Source organism: Sprattus sprattus (genome assembly GCF_963457725.1).
Source record: "Sprattus sprattus genome assembly, chromosome: 20".
NCBI lineage: Eukaryota > Metazoa > Chordata > Actinopteri > Clupeiformes > Clupeidae > Sprattus > Sprattus sprattus.
The window spans coordinates 7,663,465-7,679,195 of NC_137918.1; the positions used below are offsets into that span (position 1 = coordinate 7,663,465).

Sequence of the window (15,731 nt, forward strand, 5' to 3'; positions counted from 1 at the left end):
ATCATAGGCAGTTCTCCTTCATGAATAGCTCTCTGCTCACTAACACTCCTCCAGTTCTCAACTATATTATGATGCATTGCATACTCTAAAGTCCTATACACTTGAATTCAACAAAATCTGGCCGTCTTCTGCATATGTTTCAAAATTCCTCTAACAACTTATATTAGATTTCATCACATTTGACTTATATTTCACCACATTTGACTTATATTTCACCACATTTTACCTATATTTCATCACATTTGAAGTTTTCTTTCTGCTCCAAGTTGCTTCAGTCTTGATAACTGCACACTGCCCACTAATGGCTCATTGTTGAATTAGAATTAAGAGTGAACTTAACTATAGAGTAGTAACTCAAGAGTGAACTTAACTATAGAGTAGTAACTCAAGAGTGAACTTAACTATAGAGTAGTAACTCAAGAGTGAACTTAACTATAGAGTAGTAACTCAAGAGTGAACTTAACTATAGGTAGTAACTCAAGAGTGAACTTAACTATAGAGTAGTAACTCAAGAGTGAACTTAACTATAGAGTAGTTAATAAAGAGTGAACTTAACTATAGAGTAGTTAATAAAGAGTGAACTTAGTAAGTAAATAAATAAGTAACTTAGAGTACCTAAGTAGGGAAACTACTGTGGCCTCAGACTAAACTTAATGCAACCAAAAGAGTGCGTCACCCTGCTAGAACTCAGGGAGAGCCAGGGTGTCGCGATGAGTCATTTGGCTAACAAATAAACAAATATAGTATTATTTACAGATAGACGCAGGACAAGCATGACCTACAGCATGAGTGATGTTTGTTTGTTTGTGTTTGTATGTAATTCAGATATGGTTAGGTAGTGGAAGTGACCCTGTGAAGAGTCCGATTCTGTCTGACCCTAGAAAGAGTCGCATCCTTCATGTGTGCTTCAACACACACACACACACACTTAAGCATCATCCTCCATGGGGGCTTCAACACACACAAACACACACACACACACACAAACACACACACACACATATATGCCAGCATCATCCTCCATGGGTGCTTGTCCAGACTCAGTTTCACACCAGTCTGCAAGAAAATGCCAAGAGATGGATGGAGATGTGTGTTGGTCTCAGGTTACCTTAAGAAGGAAAGCCAAGGACAAGAATTCCAAAAAGTAGCAAAATGCTGACATCAGTCATGTTTTTACCTATACATCGCCATATATGAACACACAAACACACACACACACACACACAAACACACACACACACACACACACACACACACACACACACACACACACACACACACACAGACACACAAACACACACACACACACACACACACACACACACACACACACACACACACACACACACACACACATAAGCAGGAAAGGGAAGCACAAGAATTCCAAAAAGCCACGCAAGTAGCAATATGCTGACATCAGTCATGTTTTGACACAGGCCTGTGTCGCCATGACATCATTATGACATTTGGGATCACATCCATCATTTTTTACAGAGACAGGCATGCGACAGAGGACATGACATTTACTTACTGTAACTTCAGTGTTCAGAATGTTCCAAAATTACCTTTATATTCTCCGCTGCGAAAAATTAATGACCGCTGCGCGTTGCTGTGCGCCGGGGTCCTGTTCGTCCCGTTGGGATTTTTTTTTTTCGATAAAGACCGCCAGATTATTGTCCCTTATGCACCATTTTTTGTCTTTTGTAGATTTGTCAGTGACAATGAGAACATTGGAATGTATTAATCAATGTTTTCTAATACTGCATGTACTTTGGATTTATGGACATGGTTTATAACATGGCTATTCCATACACACACACACATACTCTCTCACACACACAAACACACACGCGTATACACACAAATTACGGCGCACATCTGGTGTTTATTGAGGACAGACGGGTAATCATAGTCTACATTGTTGACACTCACCTCCATACTTTGCATATGGTGGCTATGACTCAGTCAGCTCAAGACAATCTGTCATTTTCCTTCAGAGACGCAGGTTTTTTCTCTCTCTCTATCTCTCTCGCTCTATTCTGCTCTATCTGTTTTGAAGGCTCACTGCATGTATGAAATGTACGGGTAAGCTCCGACCTTCAGCCTGGCTCAGAGCATGACGGCAAAGAAAGATCCTTTGAGACGTTTGGCACCTCTAGTGTAGTGCATTCCTTTTATTTGCATATTCCACTGCTCGGAAGAGTGCTTGTGTGCACAGAAGTCAATCATTCCACATACCACTGGCTTCTTGGAAAAGAGCTTGTGTTCCTATGAACAAAGGTCAGAGTTCAATCATTCCACATACCACTGGCCTACATTCCATACCTTCTCAACAGCATCACTGTTAACCCCAATTTCTAATGAAGTCTACTGTACTTTACAATTTAATTACTTTAACTTTAAGTAAAATGGCTATTTTCACTTAAAAAAAAAAAAAGTTTTATGACATACTACTAAATGTTAAGTATATTCTACTGAGTGTGATGACATTACTACAAGTTTCTAAGTATATTCTACCAATTTGTAGATATAGTAGAATGTGTGAATAACTTTAAGTAAAATAGCTTAAGTTATTCACACATTCGACTTTATCTACAAAAAGGTAGAATATACTTAGACTCTTGCTGTTTAATAATGTTTTGGAAGTGCAAGTACTGTCCCCATAGCTGTGAAAAGAGCACAGCTATTTAAACAAGACTGAAACATGGAAGTAATGCGAGAACATTTCCATGTTTAGGAATGTCTGTGTATGTTCAGGTTATGCTTCATTTGGGGAAATGCAAGCTGCCACCAAAAATTCAGACCCTTAAAAATCAGCTTGCAGCTTGCGAGTAGGTGCTAACAAAAGTTTATTTTTTAATTTATTTTTTACGTTTTGTATTCTTGGCTTTGTAAAAAAAATGCTTGTAATTCTTAACTTGTAATAAAGTGAATTGAACTTACACACTTAAGTGTAGTAGTTATGCAAAGCGATTGTTATTGCAAAATATTTGAAGTGAAATCAACTTCGGAATTAAGTGCATTGAACTTAATGCTTAATGCTGCAAAGCAGTTGATATTGCAATAGATTTTAAGTTAAATGTACTCAAAAGTTTTAATTGCACGTTACTTGGTGTTTTTAAGACAACCACTTTCCTCAATTCTTTTAAGTAAACTCAACTTATTGGGGCTTAGAGGTGAGGACAACCTGCCTAGTTAAAGAAGAATTCCACCTTTCTGAAATTGTGTGACCTCTTCTGGTTGTGGTTGTTCAATTATCGAACCTAATTTAGCATTTTTTTTGTGTCAAAAGATTGGTGTAGAATCAGTCTGAGTATGATCAGTCAAGGAACAGGCTTCAATCTTATACAGTGTCAGGGAATAACCCTAAACATTTACTAAGTTTTCTCAGAAAAAGACACCACAAACCAGAGCACAGTATTAACAGATTGTTTTACGCCCTGGGCCCTAGGCGGAGAATCGCCTCTGCCTTCTGTCTGACCAAAACAATCCTTTCATTGAGTATCAGTGGTTTACAACATTGATCATTAACAGTGGTTTCACAGCATGGAGTAAGGAGAAGATGCAGCTGCAAATTACTATCTACCTTCTACCAGACAAGTCTAGTCTCAGGTAACAGCGTGACCCACTTTCTTATCAGGTCGTAAACATTCCTAAAGTTATGGGGTTTCACAGACTTCAGTTTCTGTGGAGAATAGAACACAATACACATAGCAGTTCAAAGCATTCTCTTTTAGTCTAAACCTTCATGATAATATATAATAATTTCTTTCACATACAGTGATGCACATCAAGGGGGATAGACAGGGGTTTCACCCAAAAGATTCACCTATGTCTCATCTGGTCAGCCATTGTAACATTTAAGTTTAAATATCCTTCATAGCGTAAAGGTTGTCATCCCATAGCCCTGTACCTCCATGAATATGTATCAGTCTGCTATCCTTGGTTCCGGGAAATTCCACAACATTTGTTCACAGGGGAAATTGATTAAGAGATGCAGCTGTATCCATGGGGTTGTAGGTGTAAGGCATATGAAAGACACTTTGATAAGACCAAGAGAGGAGGGGTGGTGAGAACTTCTCTTAGGTCATCTTATCTAACAGTATATTCAACCAGAAACTCTTACATTTTAACCCAAGTCCAATTAAAAGCAACAAATAAAAATATAAGATTTATATTATTATTGATTATTGTCAATCATTATTAACTCTGATCCTTGATTCTGATTTTTCAACTCCTTCACACCCCAGGTAGACAGATCAGCAGATTTTAATTGGGATCTGTACAATAAACATCAGCAGAACCACCAAGCGGGCCTCAGGATTCCATTGGTTTGAATGTAAAGCATGGAGCTGAGCATTCAGAGAAGGATCTCTCTAAAATAAATGGTCAGTGAAGAAGATGTGGTGGTAAAAGATGTTGATCTGTAGTACTGTAGTAGAATCTTCTGTAAATGTAAAATGTTTAGCTGTAGTATTTATGAATCTTCTTCAAATGTAAAAGATGTTGAGCTGTAGTACTTATGAATCTTCTTCAAATGTAAAAGATGTTGAGCTGTAGTTCTTATGAATCTTCTTCAAAATGTATGTGTTCTATGCACTGAAGAGGGAATAAATCAATAATATAATAAATAATATCACAATCCATAAACACACCAGCATATTTTAATAATGTATTTATTTATTGTGTTCAACAACATAAAACATTTAAAAGACAACATAAAAGACTTTTACAATAATGTCAAAGAAATATATGATGCACATAAAATGTCTATGCATGAATTTCATTCGGGACATTGTGATTTTCTAGTTTTCAAATTGATTTTTAAATATCTGACACATTATAATTAGTCATAGACTGTGTCAAAGAAGCCAGGTCCCACAGGGCAAATACTTGTCTACCTGTTCACATACTGTTGCGTGGTGACCAACTTAACAGCACATAGTGCCAACAAACTCAACCCATACAAGTTATCTGGGATGGAGCTTACACAAGGTTCTGTTTTTAAATCATTTTAAATGGTCCTGTTTTATGCACTGGGCTAACAGTCAAATATGACTTAGCGTCGCTAAAATGGTACCATAAGAGGACATGAAAGGTTGCTACCATAAACGAAAGCTTGTTTCTCGACTAGTTCAGAAGCAAGCCGAGGCTAAGAACTACTAATCACATTGAATATAGACCTTATTGCAAGATGTGTGGATGTGAATGGTAAACCAACACAGACTCTTCAGAACTGAGTACAAACCCTTTACCTAAGTCTAATAACACAATTTGTGTCAACATGTCATTGCTTCTCCTGCGTGTGCTTTTCAGAAGCAATGGTTCTGCTATGCTAATGGTTCGGCCAACAAATTATGATAAATCTTTTCATGATAATGTCTCAAGTCCTTTTCATGATTGTCGAAACGGAGGGATTCAGATCTCTCATGCATGTTCACTTTGACTTTACGAGAAAAGATGTGAAATTAAAGAAACAGTAAGCTTTGGTCTAAAACCATATACAATTTAAAAATCAGTTGAAGCTGTTTGTGGTTTTCAAGACAACCCCCCTGGGCGGAACAGGTCATTTCCACCACCAAATTTTGGCCCACAATGTTGAGGGGATCATTGCCACATGTCCACCTTCCTGGCAGGTAGAACTACCTCTACACATAACACTGCTTTAATATTTACATGTAGTCATTTAGCAGACGCTTTTATCCAAAGCGACTTACAAGGATATACACTGATGGCACACTGCACATCAGGAGCAAATAAGGGGTTCAGTGTCTTGCTCAAGGACGCTTCGACAGGGAATCGAACTAGCAACCTTCTGATTGCTAGACGACTTCTCTACCTCCTAGAATATAAAAATAATATAAATGTGGGACCACTGTCGCCTCGTTAAGAAAGAGCGACCCTTGACCCCTCACCCTTGACCCCTGGCCATAGGGAAGGTATTCCGTTCCCCATTCACAAGCTCCCATCCTGGAACTGCAAAGTAAGTATCTCTGCCGCTAGCCTCTGGGGGTCCATCAACTGAGGGAACATATCCATGGCTCGGTCCACCAGACGAGCGTTAAAGATGGCCATCAGCTTCTTCCTCATCTCCTCTCGGCCGGCCGAACCAGGGGTGTTGGAGCGGGCCGGCGGGGGAGCCCCCCAGGGGTGTTGCTGAACTGGCTCCCGACTGACAGACTGGTTGCACCCCCCGGGGTACGGGGCAGACCAGCAGCCACGCTGGGGTGCAAAGGAGTGGCCTGCTGGCTGCGGAGCGCTGTAGTGCTGTAGGCTGGCAGGGTGTGGAGGAGTGGCGCTGTAGTGCTGTAGGCTGGCAGGGTGTGGAGGAGTGGCGTACAGCGGAGGGTAGCACGGCTGTGGGAAAGAGGAGATGTCAGAGCCGTGAGAGCCTGCTGAGGTGGCACTGTGGTGGGAGTATCCTGGGTTACGCTGGGTGGGCGCAGGGGGTGGTACGGGGCAACAGGGGCAGGACTGGCTGTCGTTTCTGGGGGGAGGGTAGTACTGGCTTCTGGTCTGAAGGGACCTTGACTTCATGGGATCTCCAGTGTTATGGCGTTCAGCATGGCCTTCGTAGGAGCCCAGGCCTGAGTCCAGACACTCGTGGGAGCCGCTGAGGAAGGAGTCCATACTGGCTGAGGAGACACCGGGGTTGGGGTTGGAGTTTTGACTGTGACTGTGGCTGAAACGGTCTCTTTTCGAACACTGCCCCCTGTTGGCTGGAGGTACTCCCTTCAACACCAACACGTTTTCACTGGCCTGAGCCTTTCTTTGAGGCCCCGCAGAGTCCATGTACCGCTTGTTCCCCACAGTCTCCTCCAGGGACCGGCTGCGGGTAGATCCAGCACTCGCAAGAGCCGTGTGGAGTTTGTGAGGAGCCTGGGAGGTGGACTGCTTGGCTTTCTCACGCAGCTCATCCGCCAGGGTGCGATTCGACTGCTTCGGCCTCTCCGGATGACTGAACTTACACTTGATTCCATACGTACATTTCTTACCTAAAATGGAAATAAAGGCAAACAGGCAAAACAAAAGGTTGTCAGAGTTTGTTTCAGTGGAGGAGGGGGGGGGGGGGGGGGTGGGGCTGTTAGACTAGATCTGTTATTGGAGTCATGACGAGGCAATGGTAGATGCCCTGTCATTTCAAATAGGCACAAATTGTGGCCTCACCGTAAGGGCATGGCGGCCGCTTGATAACTCGTGGGGTTTTCCGCAGGAAGTTCTCCAGGGTTGGTCCGTGACGTCCCAAAGGGTCATCTGGAACCATGAACCTGTGAGGACGATAACAGACGGAGGATATTGCAGTAATACAGCAATAACTCAGGACGGTAACAGACAGAGGATATGGCAGTGATACAGCAATAACTCTCTTTTAAGAGCAGCACTATGAGAACACTCATTCACACCTCTCTTAGGGCACCTTATCCAACAGTAAATTCAACCAGACACTCTTACATTATAGCCTAAGTCCAATTAAAAGCAATTAATAGAAAATAATATAAGATTCATTGTATTATTGATAAATGTCTGTCAATCATTATTAACTCTGATCCTTAAGTCTGATTTTTCTACTCCTTCATAACTCAGGAAAGTCTCTTTTGAGAGCAGCACTATGAGAACACTCATTCACACCTCTCTTAGGGCACCTTATCTAACAGTAAATTCAACCAGACACTCTTACATTATAGCCTAAGTCCAATTAAAAGCAATTAATAGAAAATAATATCAGATTCATTGTATTATTGATAAATGTCTGTCAATCATTATTAACTCTGATCCTTAAGTCTGATTTTTCTACTCCTTCATAACTCAGGAAAGTCTTTTTTGAGAGCCGCACCAGGAGGGTGGTAAGATTGGGGATATTGCAGTAATTTGGGGGCCAAGCAGAAAAGCCACTTAGTCACCCAGTGTGTTACTTAATTCGCACCTACAGTAGTTACATTGCTGCACTTTTTATGCCTTATGTAAAGTAGTATGTATTGTTACACTAGGTCCCTATTGCTCGTAGCTTGATTGTTTTTTCTTTGTACTTCGCTTTGGATAAAAGTGCCTGCTAAATGACTAAATGTAAATGTTATTTAGGGGCCAAGTAGGAAAGCCACCTAGTCACATAGTGTGTCTACCATACTATTATTCATCATTATCTTAGCCACCAGCACAGGAAACATTGTAAGTAAGAAAAGGGAAGAATGTAGGCCACTAAACATCAGCCAATTCAGGATGTGATTGCCTTGCAGTCCCAAATCCCAAACAGGATTCAAAAGCTGTGGGTAAATTTAAAACATGTGCATACAAGACACTAGACGTGTTGAAGCGATCTGCGTGGAAGAGTGGGTCAAAATTCATATTCCTTGTATGCAAATCATATTGAATAATTTGCATGTAGGGAACTATTACGTTAGTCCAGTGATGCGGTAGCAGCCCCAAAATTATGGAACTCTTTGCCACTCCATATTAGGCAAACTACATCCCTGTGTCTCTTTAAAACCTTGGTAAAAACGCACCTTTTTTATTTGGCCTTTGGACACTAGATGGCGTGTTGATGTGATTTAGAAGTGTTGGGTGGGTAATGTGTTTTACTTATTTTATACTTATTTTATCTCTTTTTCTGTGTGCAGCACTTTGGAAACCCATGTGTTTGTTTAAACTCTGCTATATAAATAAAGTGGATTGGATTGGATTGGACCGTAAATTAGGTATCTTGGCGAAGCCTGTTACTTACTGATACTTCTGGCAGGGCGATAAAATCAGCTATAAAAAAGCCAGGTGTGAAAGCTTGTGTAGCTCACCTGTGCCAAAGCCAGGTATGAAAGCTTGTGTAACTCACCTGTCATTAACAAAGGAGTACATGAGGAGCCTGTCCTCGATGAAGCGCTTCCACTCGGGCTTCTCGCCCTGCAGGTCACGGTATGTGTCGTTGGACACGATGACACCGTCCGAGTCGTACGCCAGCTTGACGATGAAGCGGTCGTCATAACACACTACTCGTTTGCCAGCCACGCGGCGCGATGGCGTGAACACTAGGATCTTCCTCTTCTCCAGCTCCCGCAAGATATGCTGATCTGCAGAATGGTGTAAACTTGATTAAACAGCTTAAACCAAAAGACACATTTCAGACGATAAACTGATTAATTAAACAGCTTAAACCAATAGACACATTTCAAACAATGAACTGATCATTAGAACAGTTCAACATTACATAGCCCTGACTTGTATAAGGCACAGGTACTGGGCTCTGTAAAGCGCCTTGAGACAATTGTATTGTTATGGCGCTATATAAATAAAATAAAATAAAATGTAATTTAATTGAATGAAATGTACTAATTAACTGACAGGTACAACGTAATTCTTATGGTATATGCTTTTACAGCATGTGTCTGTAATAAGCATTATTATTATGTGCTTAGAAATGTAACAATATGCACTTACATTACAATTACATTTTACCTAAAGAGAGTTTTCACCCATAGCTACCAGACTTGCAGCAACAACAACGGCACAGCTGGCACTGATGATAGCTAAAAGGCTGATGTAATTTGGCAACATATTTGGTGACGTTGTGCCGTAAAAGCTTATACTTTCATCCGCTGTTTTTTGTTTTTGTGCCAGACCAAAAAACTACATAGTGCATAGCCTGGGTGTCTAGAGGTATATCTCTCAACAGGTATGTTTATCTGTCCTTCACATGACCACATACCATCAAAATGAACTTTGATGTATACCTGCAAAGGTATACTGTACATTAAAAATTAAAAAAAAGTAAAACCTGCATTCTGTTGTTTTAAGTGCAGTGTACTAAGACCCCAATAAAATAGACCCCGGCTTTTTATCCAGCCTTGCCTCTACCTTCCCATGACATTAAAATTTCTGTCTATGCAACACCTCTGGTTAAACATGTCATTATGAACATAAATCAAATGTACACCTCCCTTCACAGACACTCTCTCATTGTCTTCTGAGAAAGACGCCATTTAGCATTCTCTAAATGCCTGGCCTTCCTAGTAACTGAGCTGAACTTGAACTGAACTTTTTTTTTTTTTTTTTTAAATGCACTGAATACAAAATAAAAACACAGATATATTGACATGTCTACCATCAATAATTAATAACTGAAAAATATAACCTAAAATCTACTTGTAACAATATGCAAATATCACACAGTGCCGCTCTGTGCAAGTGACCTTTAACATCCTAATGAAAATTTGTTTTGACAAGATAGAATCCTGAGATAACATTCCTTGACCTTAAAGTAAACTGTCACATTACTCTAAAAACATGTTCAAACTCTAGACAGCTTCATCTTGATGCTCGTCAATGTGTCTGGACTAGCCTATTTCAATGTATTAATTTTAGCAGGCATTACAGGTGTATGGGCCTTTATGTAAGGACCATGGCAACTTGGAGAGTGTTAAAATGATAGTCACTCTATCAGTGAACACGGTAAATGGTTTATCGCTAAGTGTTCATCTTGTGAGTGAATTCCCTCTCCTTGCTCACCCAGTCTGGTCGCATCTACACTGCAAGTCTGGAACAAATCCTCTCATTAGTCAGATAACACTGCGGTGCACACTCACTAGATAATCATTACAGACTTACTTAGTGTGAAAAGTGCTACTGTGACAGGATTGAGCGACATCTGAGTGACTAAAGTCATCTTAGGTGGATTCCCCTCCTGGTGGTGCTTACCTAGCTAGAGTGAGGTTATAACCCCAGGTTATAACACTATCAAGGTTATGGATTCGAAACCCAAAGAGGACACATACTAACGGAAATGTGGACATTTTTTTGCATGTTCAAATCTGAAATGTTTGTAAACAACAGCAAATTATATTGATTTAGGTACCAATCAAAGCAAAAAACCTCTGCGGCCTTTTTCTGTTTCCATACTGTCTGCCGAATGACTGAATGTGAATGTAAAAGTAGCTCACCAGTGATGGGGACATCAGGCCTCGGCTGCTCTCTCCTCCACAAGGGCACAAACACGGTAATGTTAGTGTGACCTCTGTCCAGGAAGAAGTTTACAGCCAGCTGGATTCCCAGACACGAGAACACTTCCTTGTTGCCATGGCTGTGGGGGGAAAGAGACAAGAGAGGTGAGGCTTCACTGTGGCGTGTCCCCTTACCACAGACAATGTAAATCATCCTCATGTTAAACCCAGCAGGGCACAGGGAAATGCCCAGGCACTCGTTTCCCAGTTCCTTCAAAGAATGAATTTGCATATCTTCAGTTGAGGCTTCTACTGCTATTGAGCCAGACGGGCCACCATACGTTCTAATTTCATACTTCAAATGCATCTGGGAGAATTATGAAAAAGTGTTTGGGTTAGAGAGCACAACACAAAAAAAACAATATGGCTTTAAGATTTCCCATATGTGCCCATCACATAGCTACAAAGACTGACAATGTCCTTTATGAGTTTTCATTATAGTTTGTTTTAATTATGTTTTAACTATGTTTTACTATGTTCTATGTGGCACTGTGAGGTTCAACTGAATGAAGAGTTTGCTACCACTTAAATCCATTATAATTATTATTATTAAAAAGCTGTCTCTTTCTTCTGAGGGCATCTAGAGAGCCTGAACAATGAGAGCATACTTTACTATCGCCAGCGAAGCAGAATATTCTATCTACAGAAACCTAATCAGCACATAAGCAATGTCCAGTCTCAGCGCTTATAAGCAATGTGTAAGTCCAGTCGCGGCGCACACAAACAGAGATACATTGTGTTGTATCATGGAAGTATCGTGCTCTTCAAACAACTGCCTCCCCCTGGAAGGAATGTGTTAATTTGCATGTTCCGAGATTTGCATACTGAGCGAAGATGACTTGACTGTAAGTGGCACACCCAGCCATACAAGTAGGGCTAAGGTGAGGTTCCATTTCTACACAAAGATCAGGTTTGTTGTGTAGGACCGCAAAGGTTAGCTGAAGCCATAGGCGAAGAAGATAACTGAAAAGAACTACCCACACACAAAAAGTGACTACATGAATGTTGTGCAAAAGGAGCTACAAAATCGTTCGTCATATTTTGGGGGGGATTTTTATGCATGAATAGTGTGGAAGAAAATTTAAAACAAATGCAAGACACCTTGAGAAAAATAATAATACTCTTTTTTTTTATGAACACAAAACCATTATCCGATGAGAGATGGATTTACCACAAAGAGTGACAGTGCATGAAAATATAAGTGACATTTTAAAACTTTTACTCTTCAAGAACCATAATGAAATTTCTATCCATAACCTACAAGTATACAAACATGCATACTTTACTCCACAGGCTGGGCTTAATAATTGAATTTAATTCATACACAACGATTTGCATTTGCACAGGCTACTTATACTATTGATTAGGCTTTTCTATTGATTAGGCTCGTCAATTCAAGTGGAGACTGTATTGTGCTGCAGAAATACGCACAGTGAAACATTATCCATGGAAGAGTACAATTAAATAATTAATTACATTAGACCTGTATTCAACAAAATCAGGTTTCATTACTTTTTCCAAAACTTTTTGTGAGTGTATTGAACTTCATGACTTCACCAGGCCTGGAAAATGATTGAAGATTAATTACCTGAGCATCAAGAGACAGCTGATCACGCTGGGAGACAAGTGGGAACGACCATGCAAGGGCAAAGAGAGTGTACCCACCTCATGGCAACATTACTCCCATCGATGACGATCGATTTCAACGCGTCTCCATCCACAGAGAGCTCCTCCTGTGCGGAAGCCCAGGCGGCAGGGGCAGGGGCATGGGGCAGACTGACGTGGGGTGTGTGTGGACTTTCCCCGCGCGGAACCAAGCCAGAACAGTTCTTCTCCTCCTGCTCAACGCCCGCCAGCACGAGCTCCCCCAGGACCGTGTTGGTGTCCGCGTGGAGTCCCAGTTTCAGGCGGACTGCGCGCACCTGCGCTGCGGAAAAACCAAGTTTGCGGAACAAGTCCAGCTGCACCTGAGACTCCTCGTGGTCCGAGGTGAACTCTGGTTCGGGGCTGGAACTGGTGCTGTCGGTGTCCATTCCTTCAGAGGAAGGACCGGGTTCCCTCAGTGGAAGCGGGGTCTCCAGCACCCATGTGTCTGAATCACTGTCTTCTGGAGTTGCGTGGGCCGTGCAGTGGTTGCTGGACCACAAATAAACATCGGCTGTTGTGTTACTTGGGTATGAGGACAACATCTGCGTCGTTGAGTCACTTCTGCAATACCTTTGGAAACATATGTAAACTTCAGACACAACAACATACCTCATCTCAAGTAGTCTACACTTGGTGACTTGGTTATACTTGGATTTGGACACTTGGTAACGACAGTGTTTACAAATTCAAATAATTAACTGGGAATAACATAATATACACATTATTGATTAATTCATAATTATAATACTTGTGTCTCAACGCAACGCGTTAGCTTCATGGGACTTTCCCTGCTGGGACGTTCAAATACAATTGATTAGAAATGGGTTTTCTGAGTTTTTGTTTTATTTCAGTCGTTTTACTCGATATAGATACAGCAAGCAATCTCAAATATATCTACGAATGATATAGTATTGCATAGTTATCAGTTGTCACTACTGTCCACTGATTCGAGTACGAGTTTCTACCACATATCATGGCAAAAAAAGAAGTAACGAACATTGACATAAAGCATTGCTTAAATATGTCATTGCGCAGTAAAAAAAAGTTTTCCAGCTATGCTTTCTGGTTAATCCATTGCTATTATAAAATGTAAAAGTAGCCTGTAGAATCTATGTTAGGTAGGCCGATTACAATTGGTACCCTTTTTTCAGTACTACACAAACACAGCTGTACCTTGCATGTTTCTCTCGACACCATGACAACTTTGAGATGAGAAGTCTTGAAATGTGTCATTTTTAAAGCATAGATCATAGATCACATTCAATAAGCTCAGTTTAAGTGTGACATAAGGAGAAGACGCTATTCCGTTTCACAAGGAGGGGTTGACGTCAAACGTTTATGGAAACGATTTGGGCCGATATCTTCACAATGGAGAGATGCACATCCTTAACCCAATGCCTTTTAGACTTTTCTAAATTGTCTGACATGCCTTGATGTTTTTGTACATTTCCCTTAACTAAAAACAAATGGAATATCTGATTATATATTCTAGAACAGTGGTTCTCAACCGAGGGTCCGCGTACCCCTGGGGGTACGTGAAGGTAGTCCAGGGGGTAGACCTACGTGAGATTTTTAAAAGATATATTTAAAATTAGCCTCCATTCAAAAATAATTTAAAAAAAAGTTATTATACGCCTCTTCAGAATGTTCCAAACTGAAAGTTGATTTGTATGGGCCATATGTGGGTTAAATGTCTGCGTTCGCAGGTTTGTAATTCACCCTTCGCTAAGCCCCGCCCACCTTAACTACTGTTGCTACGCCTGACAAGCTTTCGTACCTGGCATATCAATCTCAATGATAAGTGCCGTTATCTGACGTCTGCAGAGAGATAATTACTAATTTCTGGAGTTCAGGGGAAATCTCTGAAAGAACGAGGCAAAAGGGGCTTCAGTATGCTTTTGAGGGATACATACATGATATCTGCGCGAAGTCAGACAATGGGGAAATACATATCAAAACCTCCGGCAACCCCCCTGATGCTCCCACGTAGGAACTGACACAGGGAGAGCAGCAATCGGATTGGGGAAGTCGTGTGTCGGCCGTCATTTAACAAAATGCTAAAATATATTGAACAGTATGTCAAAGCGAGCCTGCATCTTGTCTCTTACCATTTTATTTTACGTTAAAATGTACGCATTCTAAACAAAGAACCGTAATCATTTGCAAGCAATACTGAGATGAGTTAACTATCCGCTAGCTTGATAACATTAGCTTGCCCTCATGTTGGAGACTTAACAAAGTGCCAAAATACATTCAACAGTATGTCAAACGCGAACAGTAGATATGTATCTTAGTCTCATTTTACGTTAAAATATGTGCATTGTGAACAAAGAACTGTAATTGTATGCAAGCAATACTGAGATGAGTTAGCTCGCTTGCTAACATTAGCTTGTTGTAAGCAAATATAAGTGTTCTTTGTAAACATTCAGCTACGATTGGGGCCTCCCACACTTCTTTATCCACTCACGGCATTTCTCATATTGAGTTTTGGGTTTTGGGAAAGCAAAAATTCAACCCCACCCTCCAAACTCTTTGGGTATCGGCTGTCGGTTTTGCACAACCCATAGGCACAGTGCTTCGGAATCTTCACTTTGCCAAATGCTTGTCAGGTCCTCCGCGCTTAGTTACCCGTTGCTAAACTACGATTGGCCTGGGGCAGTTTTTGGGCGTGGCTTAGCGAAGGGTCAATTCCTTGATATTTAGGCTGAATCCCATTTCTCCCCCTACCCCTTCGTCTTTCCCCTTCCCCTCCGTTTTGCGCGTTCATGTGGAGGGGTAGGGCTGTCCCAATTCACGTTAAGACAGAGGGGTAGGGGAAGGGGAAGCGCTTTCTACCCCTCCAAACGGAGATTTTCCGAGGGCACACTTCAAACGGAGGGGTAGACTGATTTCCCTCAATGCATTGCGAACCCGTGATCATTAAAGAAAAAACATCGCGCGAGTCCATTTAAAAATGTCGGAAACAGCAGGGAAAGCATCACACAAATGAAAGTATTTTCTTTGTAATTCATGATTTTAAAACTTGTTTGATGAAATGTTGCATTGTGTAAATAACAGCTGCAGGCGCCATGTTTGTTTATGTCTGGTGAGTGACAGCTG

The 15,731-nt window shown here is 41.1% G+C and overlaps 1 protein-coding gene across 1 annotated transcript; it reads right to left on the reverse strand.

Annotated features, from left to right (window-relative positions):
• Positions 1 to 5,955: 5,955 nt before the first annotated feature.
• zc3h12ab (zinc finger CCCH-type containing 12Ab) lies at positions 5,956 to 13,174 on the reverse strand (the record flags this gene model as incomplete). The annotated part of the gene is made up of 5 exons (XM_080858735.1): positions 5,956 to 6,995; positions 7,168 to 7,268; positions 8,825 to 9,059; positions 10,926 to 11,065; positions 12,651 to 13,174. 5 exons carry the CDS (start codon positions 13,172 to 13,174, stop codon positions 5,956 to 5,958), a joined length of 2,040 nt encoding a protein of 679 aa, XP_080714861.1.
• Between the last annotated feature and the right edge of the window lie 2,557 nt (positions 13,175 to 15,731).